This window comes from Sinocyclocheilus rhinocerous, unplaced genomic scaffold (genome assembly GCF_001515625.1).
Source record: "Sinocyclocheilus rhinocerous isolate Xijiao unplaced genomic scaffold, SAMN03320098_v1.1 scaffold3225, whole genome shotgun sequence".
Taxonomy (NCBI): domain Eukaryota; kingdom Metazoa; phylum Chordata; class Actinopteri; order Cypriniformes; family Cyprinidae; genus Sinocyclocheilus; species Sinocyclocheilus rhinocerous.
The window spans coordinates 109652-121403 of NW_015657294.1; the positions used below are offsets into that span (position 1 = coordinate 109652).

Here is an 11752-nt window from a genome sequence, read left to right on the forward strand (position 1 = left end):
ATTAAAGGCAGGGTATGTGATTTTTCAAAAACTTTAGAAAACTGATTCGGGCCGAATAGCAAAACAAACTTGTAGCCAATCAGCAATAAGGGACGTGTCTACTCGTGATGTGGAGGAGAGAGCTTTCATGACTGACAGCCCTACTGCATATACATTGAAACAGTATATATTGATATATGACTTGCACCTCCTTGACTGAAAAGTCATTGTGAGTCTGGTCTACTAAAGTGATATTCGGGATTAAATTAACCTTGGATTATTGTCATTAACTAAAACTAAAACCATTAAAAATAAATAAAAATATACAGTAAAAAATATATAAAAATAAATAAAATAATAAAACTTTAGAGTATAATTTCATTTATTAAAGGCAGGGTATGTGATTTTTCAAAAACTTTAGAAAACTGATTCGGGCCGAATAGCAAAACAAACTTGTAGCCAATCAGCAATAAAGATAGATATAGATATATACACACACAAATTATTATTATTATTTAAAAAAGGAATAAAAAAAAACTTAAAACTTTAACTAAACCTTCAGCTTAGCCTAAGAGAATAATTAAATCAGGCACATTTGCTTTAATATTGGTTTCCATCCTTAACACTTTCAACAATAAACTCCCTCCTTGACACTAACTCTTCCTCTAAAAAAAAAACTACATGTGAGGTGAAAAACAAAACACTAAAAGTTCAATTCAAATGCAAGACATATCCTAATATAAGACCAAACATAAGACTTACAGTAACCCCGAAATGTGTCAGCAATTGCAGAAACCTACTTGTGTAGGTTTCACCATGCTGCGTAAAGAAAAAGGTTTCTGCCGAGAAAGCAGAAGTACATATCGGTGGTCCTCTAGGGGTCATTATTGAAAATAACCCATAGTGTCACCACTCATTCTCCAGTTACCTCCTCTGTGCTCAATGAGGAAGAGAAATTCCACTGTTTCACCACCTAAGACACACTTGTTTGTTACTCATCAAACGGAACTTCCTGGATGATTTTGTCATATCAGCAGTGTTTATTTATGCTTATTAACTTGATTAGTTTTTTCCTTCCGTAATCACAGTGGCAGCTGAAAGACTGAAGATCTAAATGTACCATTCACATGGAGCGATGGTTGCGTCTTGTTTTGTTTCTCATGACACTGTGATGTGGAGGACACTGTTGAAGGACTCCTGCTCTGAGAAAAACAGAATGTGTATATAAACATGATTGAAATTTTAATCTTTTAGGCAATCATTATTTTCTCCAGGTTTGTGATGTTTCTTTACCCAATTACTGACAATTCCTAAGCAAATAATGAACACATACTCCTAATACTCAGAAAAAAATACCTGAATAGTTTCAATTTGGTTATTGCACGATGCTTATTTTTTTATGTTGAATATGATGCTTTCTATAATAATGAATGTGTGTTTACAAATGTATGTTCAAAATAAGACATCACAAAAATAACACACAGATTTCATAAATGTTGTTTTGGATTTCAAGTGCCTATGTGTTACTGAAACTGCAGTGCGGTCCTTTTTTTTTTTTTTTTTTCTTTGTTCGTTCGTTCGTGCATTCATTTATTCCATTTCTAAAATAGCTAATTTGACCAAGAACTGTACAATCACAATCACAAAAACACAATTAAAAAAGTAGGTTTGTGCTTTTGTAATAATATACAATTTTATAATGTATACATATATTTACTGATATGCCTGTGTGTTACTAAAACTGAAGGTCTGTTTGTTTGTTTTGTGTGTGTGTGTGTGTGTGTGTGTGTGTGTGTGTGTTTATTTTTTTATCAGTTGTTTATGTCATTTCTAAAATAGCTCATTTACTCAAGAACTCTAAAACCACATAAATACATATAAAAAGGTTTGTGCTTTTGTAATAGTGATTTTTCAATGTATACTTATATCTACTGATGTGCCTATGTGTTACTGAAACTGCAGGTCTGTGCATTTATTTATTTATTTATTTGCTTACATACAGTTGTAACAATATATATAATAATCTAAATATATATAATTGTTCTTCTATTGCATTGCTATGAATCCACCCTTTTGGAACTTTTCATTTTAGTTGATTTATTTTATTATTAAGACCAAGTCTAAGCATAAAAATGAATACAATAATATATGTAATAAAAATAATAATATTAATAATATTAAAAATAATATTCACATCTATCTATAATGGTCAAATGCATAAATATAAATGCTATTAAATGCTATAAGGTTCAAATGCTCAAATTTCCTCAACATGGCAATGAAAAACAAGATGTTTTGACTGAAAGGGAATACGTTAAATAGTATTTTAGTATTGAGACCGACCAGATTATATAGACATGATGCTGCTTTAAAACCTCAACCCACCATGCACAGACACAAACTGGAAATAAAATGTAAACCTATTTACCTATTTATTTATTTTACAGTAAAGAGCCACTGTGTAGAGAGGACACAGCGGGTAAGAGACAGAGAGAGTGTTATATTCACACACACACTTGTGTCTGATACATACTGACAGGGTCACTCAAGGTCATCAATCACCCTAAAACACATACATCAGCAACTGAGTGGTGTGGTCATCAAACAAACAAATAAACAAAACACTGAGACACACTGAGTACAGTAAACAAGGTCATTCTGTCAGTGCAGGTTAAGTGTGAGCACAGAGGGCTGTTTAGAGCTGATCTGAGGTCAGGGACAGCACTGCGCTTCAGTTTAAAGCTTTGCTTCTAAACAGATGGCCTTATCGCCAACCAGTTTACCCACCGACAAGAACACACACTCACACAGAGCAGGACAAGTGACAGTTTGTCATTCTCAATGGAAAGGCAAATACACTTACTCCAGCTTTTAATACACAACCATGTCATGTGAACACACACGTTTAATTGGCTTTCTGTAAGACCATAGACTTCTATTGCGTGTATATAAACAGTCTAATTGTTTGTATGTCTAATTGTAAGTAGTACTGACTGACCATATAGCCATAACTTTCCCACCGCCCACTTTCTCAACTCAACTCAAATTTAATTTGTAGATCACTTTCAAAAATCCCAATGGGTACCAAATTAGAGTACCAAAAGTAAACAAATACATACAGCCAAAAATACAACAAAAATTCATACAATTTACAACACAAAAGCTAAAGAAAACCAAATAGAGGAGTAATATGTGACCCTGGAGCACAAAACCAGTCATAAGGGTCAATTTAAAAAAAAATTGAGATCATAATAAGATGAATAAATAGCTTTCCATTGATGTATGGTTTGTTAGGATAGGACAATATTTAGTTGTTTTGGACAAATATATTGGACAATATTTTGGACAAAGTTGTCCAAATGAAGTTCTTAGCAATGATTGATGTATGGTTTGTTAGGATAGGACAATATTTAGTTGTTTTGGACAAATATATTGGACAATATTTTGGACAAAGTTGTCCAAATGAAGTTCTTAGCAATGCATATTACTGTATTTCATTTATGGTAGGAAATTTACAAAATATCTTCATGGAACATGATCTTTACTTAATATCCTAATGTGTTTTGGCATAAAAGAAAAATGGATAATTTTGACCCATACAATGTATTGTTGGCTATTGCTACAAATATACCTGACTGGTTTTGTGCTCCAGGGTTACATATGGTCTCTAATATGGGCAATTTATGCTTACTACTGCTACTGTAGCTCTAACTTCCTTTTTACTTAGGAAACTCATTGGAACAATTTCCTCTCCATCTCTTTTGTCAGATGACTGACGTTCTGATGAGCCAGCATATTTTTTTCCCCTTTTCTTTGGTTTTGGTTTTTAAACTGTCACCCTGATTGTGTACAGGTCAGTGTGTGGCAGAGTGACTGATGGAGACCGACGTGGATGAAATTGACGGAAAGGCCTCTGTATTCAGCCAAGCAAACCCTCTTTATAACAACAACATGAAGCTCTGTGAGGCTGACCGCTACGACTTCCAGCACAGTGGTAAGACAAAATGGCATTATTTATATTAAAATGTTTTTTAAAATGTAATCTAAACACAAGTCCAATGCATAAATTCTTAAATAAGAGAGAGAAATAAATTATTTTTCTGAACATAAAATCAAATCTCTGCTTGAAAAAGGAATAAATTAAAAAAATAATAATAATTAAGTAACTTAATACACAGTTTCTGGAATTTTTCATTCTGATCAGTTGTGACATTCTGCAGTCTGATATTTCCTAATATTGACTGTCATCAATGGCAATGCTGTATATCAGTCTGCTGATCTGAGTAACTTAAACTTTTTTGTAAGTTTATGAGTTCTGCATTGCAATATTAGTGTTTGTACTGTATGTGTGTTATAGAGCTAAAGACTAAGAAACCAGCGAAAAAACATTACTGTATTCCTGTTCTCATACTGCTTTTCCTGCTGCTGATTGGACTGAATTCTTTTCTAGCCTATAAAGGTGAGATGTACCAGAAATAAAGTCACATTTAAAAAGCTATACATTTCTGTACATACAAATTATCAAACTAAGTGGCATTTATATAAAAGAAAATGAATACAGGCAAACTTTTAAACTGAAGAATGATGGTAGCCATTGACTTCCATGGTACAGGGGGGAAAACAAAACTATGGAAGACAATGTTTGGTTACCAACATTCTTCAAAATATATTCTTTTGTGTTATGCAGAAGAAACAAATTCATACAAGTTTGGAACAACATGGGGGTTAGTAAATGATAACAAGATTTTCATTTTGGGGTAAAATATGCCTTTAATGTGATTCTCTGATAGGACATTTATGTGAACTTCATACATACACTAAAACACAAAATAAATAAAAAATTAAAATCACAAAACACCAGTTGATTAAAAGACATTGAGCAAACATATATAAGATATTTTGTTATATAATGCAATATACTGTATATACAATATTAGCCTATGTTTTTGTGGCCACTGTACATTCAATTTGATTCAATCATGTAAGCTTACACCTTGTTTCTGGTTGATTTCTGTTGTTCCATGATTTCATGCTTATGATGTGTATTGTATGTAGTCTTCACGCTGAAGGCTTGGGTTCACCTTCACTGTACATCAGCTGATGCCAAAACAGAGGAACTCAAGTCTGCTGAGGAATTCAAGCTGGGCAGCTCCAGTTCAGATCAGGTACATACACACATGCATTCATGTTTGTGATAAAAACACATGCACACATATATGTAGAGAAAGGCATATTTTGAGAGAACTGCAGGTTCTCTGTGTGTGTGTGTGTTAAACAGGAGTGTCTCTCCGATCTGTGTGGGAACGATGGGACTCTAGAGAAACTAAGGACTCAACTAAACCAGCTCAACATTAGTGCACAACGAGGTACACACACATGCATTGGGTTTCCATGTTTTGTGGGGACATTTATATCCCCTTATGCAAATCCTACCCCTCACACAAACTGCATTTTTAGATTTTCAAACAATTTCATTCTGTACGAGTTTTCCTGATGGGGACCAAAAAAAAAGTCCCAACAATGTGAACATTTACTGGCATAACCTTGTGGGGACGTTTGGTCCCCATAATGCAGGGAATACCAGATATACACACACACACACACACACACTCACACACACGCACACACAGGTTTGTTTTTGTGAAAAGTGGGGACATCCCATAGGCGTAATGGTTTTTATACTGTACAAACTGTATGTGCTATTGCCCTACACCAACCCTACCCCTAAACCTACCCCTCACAGGAAACTTTGTGCTATATCAGATTTTCAATACACTCCATTCTGTGTGATTTATAAGCGTTTTGAAAAGTGAGGACATGGGGTAATGTCCTGAAAAGTCACCTTCTCCTTGTAATACCTATGTCATACCCTTGTCATTATACAAATGTATGTCCTCATTTGTCACAAAAACGCGCGCACACACACACACACATACACACACACACACACACACACACAAATCGTTCATATATTGACCAGGCACTATTTTGGGAATCTGCCATGATTTTTAACATGATCATGATTTAACATGAATTGTTAAAGGGGTCATGAAACGCCTTTTCTGATCTTTACATTAGGCATCTAAGTTAGCAAAGTTTTTTGTTTGTTTGTTTGCTAAATTCATGCTTGCTAAAATCTCTGTATATAGATCTAAAACTATTATTATAACTTCTTGTTCGACTGCTGTAATTAACATTTTTTTTTAAATGGCAACCTTGAGATGAGATGTGAATGAGAATGTTTTCATTTGTCAATTTTGATTTTCCATTTCATGACCGCTTTAAAGTATTTAGTCAGGAGTCACCATAGATATGTCCCACAGAATTGAGATCACTATTTTTCTTTATATTTTATAGCCATGGTTTGTCCGCCTGGTCCATCTGGTCCACCTGGCAGACCTGGATTACAAGGTAACTACTTCCATGCCTTGAAAATATTGTCAATCAGTAACCCCCAACCTCTTTCTCACTCGCATTTAAACGATAGTAACATTAGAAGAATGCTATATTTATAACTAATAAGTGTGATGTTCATGGTGAATTTGTCCAGTACTTGTCTGCATGAGGCCTCCGGGTCATGGCACCAATGTAACAGGTCCTACTCACACCACGGTAAGCAGGATTCAAACCAGCGTCGTGATGAGAGCACTAATCGCTAACATGTCCTTCGAGGGCAGAGGAGGGAGGTTTACCCACACAATTCTTCTTAGTTGTCCTCCATTACATTATTAATTGTGCTCAGCATTACTTCGTTATTTCCAGAAGGTTACCAAACATCTGTGAGGCATCCCAAATCACTAAGAACCTGTCCCCAGTTTAAAGGGATAAATAATTGCAAGCGGGCGCAGCAGAGCTCAGTGACCAGAATAGAGTCAATCACTTTACCCATTCCTTCACAATCTATGTGTTTCCAGCTCTCCCTGCTGGTCAAGAGAGACATAAACACTAAACTAAAGCTGAAATTTGACCTTTGGTGTCTTAGATCCTTTATCCCAACACATGTGTGTGAATAGCATTTTTGGTATTTTGATGTCACCGGTCAGTATTTATACTCCAGGTGTGTTCTGTATCAGGTCTTCCTGGAACACCAGGGGTACCGGGACAGAAAGGACACTCTGGCTCACCAGGTTAGTGTATTTTTATATAGCTGTATGAATTTGTGTGGGTGTAGCATTGTGGTCTGTGTTCATTTTCCATATATTTTAATGTGCTGTATTGGCTTGGCAAATAATTGCTAAACCATACGCTGCTTTGCTGCATACAAGGAAAATGGTGCAAAACAATATGAATTTGCTCTCTTTCAGGTCAGGTAGGTGAGTCTGGAGCTCCAGGTGAAAAAGGACAGAGAGGAGACCAAGGACTAGCAGGTGAAAGGGGCCCGTTTGGCATGGCAGGTCCACCTGGTAATGGCCTTCTCACTTTCACACAACTCTCACCCCATTTGGAACAGTATAGTAGATCCATATCTCTCTACGACTGTTACTTCTGTCTCCAGGTATTCCGGGCTTGAAGGGGGACACAGGAGCGAGAGGAATAATAGGTGCTTGTTTATGATGATCAAAGGCCATCTGAATAATTCATACTGTAATAAAACACAAAATATGTGTTGTGGAAATGCCTTGCACATTTTTCCACGCTGTGAGAGTTTTAGTATTGCTTTAATGAAATCCTGTCTGGTATTTTCTCTGTGCACACAAGGTTTACCTGGGACTGACGGTAGTCGAGGTGCAGATGGAAAGACAGGTATCCCAGGAACACCAGGGCTCCGTGGACCACCAGGTATCATCAAAAAGATTTGATAGCTTGTCTAGAGGAGCTAATTTTATAACTACTAAAAATAACAAGAAATATAAAACAATAATACAAATAAAATGCTATATACATTTTCTATTTTTTTTTACAATGCAGTATGGATACTAGGATGTTTTTAGTGAGAGCATGTTGTTGTTACGGTATTCTGGGTCATTGCAAGGTTAATTATTGCCCTAAGTCAAAATAAACAACCATATTTTGACATTCTGATAACAAGACATGGATCTTATTGTCCATCAGGAAAATTGTATGTTTAGAAAAGCATCCCTTAGAAAAGTATAACCACACCTCTCCTCAAGAAGTCTTAATCTGTTTAGTCTGAACAAAACTAATAGTGATGCTTGCCTTGATAAATACCACTAATAATAATCCCTGGTCAATGCAACACTTGTGTTCTAAGTTTGACACTGTTTGACACATTGTAGTTGAATATTTTCATCCATAATCTTTATCTATCATTTATACAGTAAAATATGTCTTCCTCAGGTCCTAAAGGAGACCCAGGTGCCAGCGGTGAGAGAGGAGAACAGGGATCATCAGGTCGTAGTGGTAAGAAAGCCCAGATCATTACCCAGATTGACCTAATTTTCCAATGTGTCAAACAAACCTATCTCTCTGTTAAGGTTATTAACATAGCCAGTCTAAGGACTATTGCCATAAAATATGGTATACTTAGGTTTATCTGAAATAGCTGATACCACAATATTGGATAAAAGCTCATTCATATAACTGCATAGCAGCTTCACTCCGGAATCCATTATACAGAAAATACAAAAGTAATCAGTAGAACATATGTGCAGACTTTGTAATCAGATTTTCAATTATAATTATTATTTTCATTGATAATAAATACATATTGTTTTACAGACAGTGTTTACTTCCAAGTGTCAACAAAACTCTTATTTAAGGGATTTGATGCCACTAACCTGGCAAGCTTCAGCAAATACAGAGATCAGTTTTTCCTCACAAGTATACATTGCATTATCATGGTACCTTTGTTTTGAGGCAGAGTGGTGTACCCTCACTCCCTGAAATTTGATCATTCCCGGTTAATTTGTGCCCTAACCTGTATTTGGTTGATCTTTTAGGGTCTCCTGGTCTGATGGGACCTCCAGGTTTGCAAGGACCACCTGGAGAAAAAGGTTCACCTGGACCAAAGGGAGACACTGGTGTTGGCCTTCCAGGTATTGTAGGAGTGCTAAGGACACATGCACATAAGAGTGATATATGGCATTACGTCTTTAATTTATGGGCAAATAATTGTTTTCAGGGCGCCCAGGACAACATGGACAAAAGGGAAGTCAAGGATTGTCAGGTAATCTAAAAACAAACACATAAACCGATGATAAACATTGAGTTTATATCATATAGCTGTCATCTGAGTTTGATGTTGCATGTAGGTGTCGCTGGACTTCGAGGTCCGAATGGAGAAAAGGGCAGTAAAGGTGATCCGGGTGAGTTTGTTAAAAATAACATTATTGACAAGAAATCAACATCCAACTCTGTGTGTTTCTTGAAGTTCCTTCATCTTATCCTTTTGTCTGTCTTTTAGGCCTAAGGGGAGCTCAAGGTATGTTTCGGTGCATTTTGGGCATATCTGTAATATCATTGAGTGCACAGCATCTGTGTGATTATGAACCTGTTTGTGAGTAAATTAATTAATCTAAATCTAAATGTATGATGGTCTTAAACAGGTCTTAAGGGAGAGAAGGGTGATGTAGGACCCCCGGGTGGCGCCCCTGGTAATTATTATAAATACTTATGCATACTACTGTGTGTAATGTTTATTCAATCAAATAATTCCAATACAAAGATTCTTGTATTGTTTTTGGAGGTTCTACTTGAATAACAGTGTGTCTCACATATGTGTATTTGTCATTAGCTGTAGTTCGTTTAGTGGGAACTTCCAGCCGAGGAAGGGTCGAGGTGCTTCATGAGAATGTCTGGGGAACGGTGTGTGATGACAGCTTTGACACTGTGGATGCTTTGGTGGTGTGCAAGATGTTGGGTTTCCAGAGGGCCACTCAGGTGTTCACGGCCGGTGAAGGTGATGTATCCATCTATGGTTAAGAGTTTTTGGTTAACGGTTCAGGGGTTTACAGGCTATGGTTTCCAAAATACTCTCACGATGGTCTGCTGTGTATCTGCTGCAGGAACTGGACGCATCTGGCTGGACGAGTTGAGATGTACCGGAAATGAGAAGAGCATTTTTGCCTGTCCACATGCAGGAATAGGAGTTAATAACTGTAACCACAACGAGGATGTGGGAGTTAGCTGTGCCTGAATAAAAAGAAGAAAACTTCTCACACCGCTCCTTGACTTTTATTCAGCTGGTGTTTTTTGTGATGTTTAGTGGATGTATAAAGTCAGTTCTCCTCACACATATGCAGTCATCAAATGATCTATATTCCACTAATGTTTAAAAGAGTTGCATCGTGAAACCAAACTTCTTTTTATCAAATGTTATGCTTGAAAAGTGTGCATGGTGTCATCGAGTGGGATTTGTGTGTGCAAATATTTTTGGCCTATGTACAATATGAATGCATAAACACCACAACAAACTCATCCATGCATACTGTGCTATCCTAAAACTGTCCTTACTCATAACACTTACATACAACAAAATAAAGAGCTTAATTTTGACTTTAAAATGTGTCATGTTTTGGTTTCTGTACAGTCAACACTCTATGGCTCTCTCACGGTCCTTCTTTAAATTGGGCTATCTTGCATTTTGGAACTAAGAGACACTAATCAACAATTCTCATTCAGAGGGTGTCTCTGCTCCTGTTCTCCTCTCCAGGGACCTCCTCTCTCCAGTCCTTCCCTTCTCTCACTGTGTCTGTCTGGCCCCTCATTAGCTGTGGGACCCTGGGTAAAGGAAGTGTGGGCTTGGGAGTGAGGTCCTCTGAAGGGGTGAGAGGCCACACTAATAAATAAATGATGCAGTCAGTGACAGTAATAATAATGAGAGAGGAACAGATATGTTAGCATTTATAAAGAGCTCCGGTCCACTGGGCGTGAGATGCTTATTAGTTTAACTGGGAGACTCTCACTCAAGGCTTTTTTTTTAAACTGAACCCGAATCTGAGATCTGATCAACACCAGAGTGTATTACTTACAGACAATAATTGCTAGTCCAGCCATTTGCAAAAAAATAAAAATAAATAAATGTTGACAGTTATGCAACTACAATGGGAGCCTAAGCTCACACACTTCACTGTGTGGACTTCTCAAATTACTTTTATGTTTGTTTTTACAAATGGTAATGTGACTTAGGAGCAAACTTTGTTTTCTGTGCAACAAGTGGGGTCAATTAACTCAAAGGTTTATGGAAAACTTTAGAATCCTGAAGACGTTCATTGAACCTTAAAACTTGTGCAATATAGGAAAGCATTTTATTTATTTGGGAAAAATGTTTTTTTAGAGAGTGAATAAGGAAGTATAACTGCTGAGGTTTCTGTAAAAGTTGCAGATGCGTGTTTATATGTGGATGTGGATAATCATGTGTTGTATACAGAGAGGCAGTATAGAGACAGTGCTTGATGAAAATCTGCTGACCAGTATGTTCAGAATTTCCTAATCCACCAGATCTGAGCATTTATGCCCTGTGTCCTGTAAGTCAGCTATATAAATCTATTATTTTTCTTCAGCTCAATACTTGCTCTCAAAGCTGTTATGCTACAACAACCAAACTTCGTACAGACTTTGTCTCTTTTGACAGATTGTTATGACTTTTCTAATTTATCTGACTTACCATATATTCACCTAAACGTAGCTATGCCTAGTAACTAGTCACTCTCTCTAGTACACTAGTACAGTGCTTCCCAACCACATCCCTTTGTCTGACACATGCATTTCAGGTCTTATGGCGCTTTTCCACTGCATGGTACGGCACGGTACGGCTCCGGACGGTTCACTTTTTGGGGGTTTTCCACTGGGTACAGTACCTGGTACTTTTTTT

The 11752-nt window shown here is 36.7% G+C and overlaps 1 protein-coding gene across 1 annotated transcript; it reads left to right on the forward strand.

Moving 5' to 3' along the window:
• Positions 1 to 3813: 3813 nt before the first annotated feature.
• On the forward strand, positions 3814 to 10425 carry LOC107720941 (macrophage receptor MARCO-like). Its single transcript, XM_016528772.1, has 17 exons — positions 3814 to 3973; positions 4337 to 4438; positions 5035 to 5144; positions 5258 to 5345; positions 6337 to 6390; positions 7053 to 7106; positions 7284 to 7382; positions 7475 to 7519; positions 7678 to 7758; positions 8278 to 8340; positions 8880 to 8975; positions 9062 to 9106; positions 9192 to 9245; positions 9344 to 9361; positions 9486 to 9533; positions 9674 to 9838; positions 9945 to 10425. Exons 1-17 carry the CDS (start codon positions 3856 to 3858, stop codon positions 10073 to 10075), a joined length of 1371 nt encoding a protein of 456 aa, XP_016384258.1. The 5' UTR covers positions 3814 to 3855; the 3' UTR covers positions 10076 to 10425.
• The last annotated feature ends 1327 nt before the right edge of the window (positions 10426 to 11752 follow it).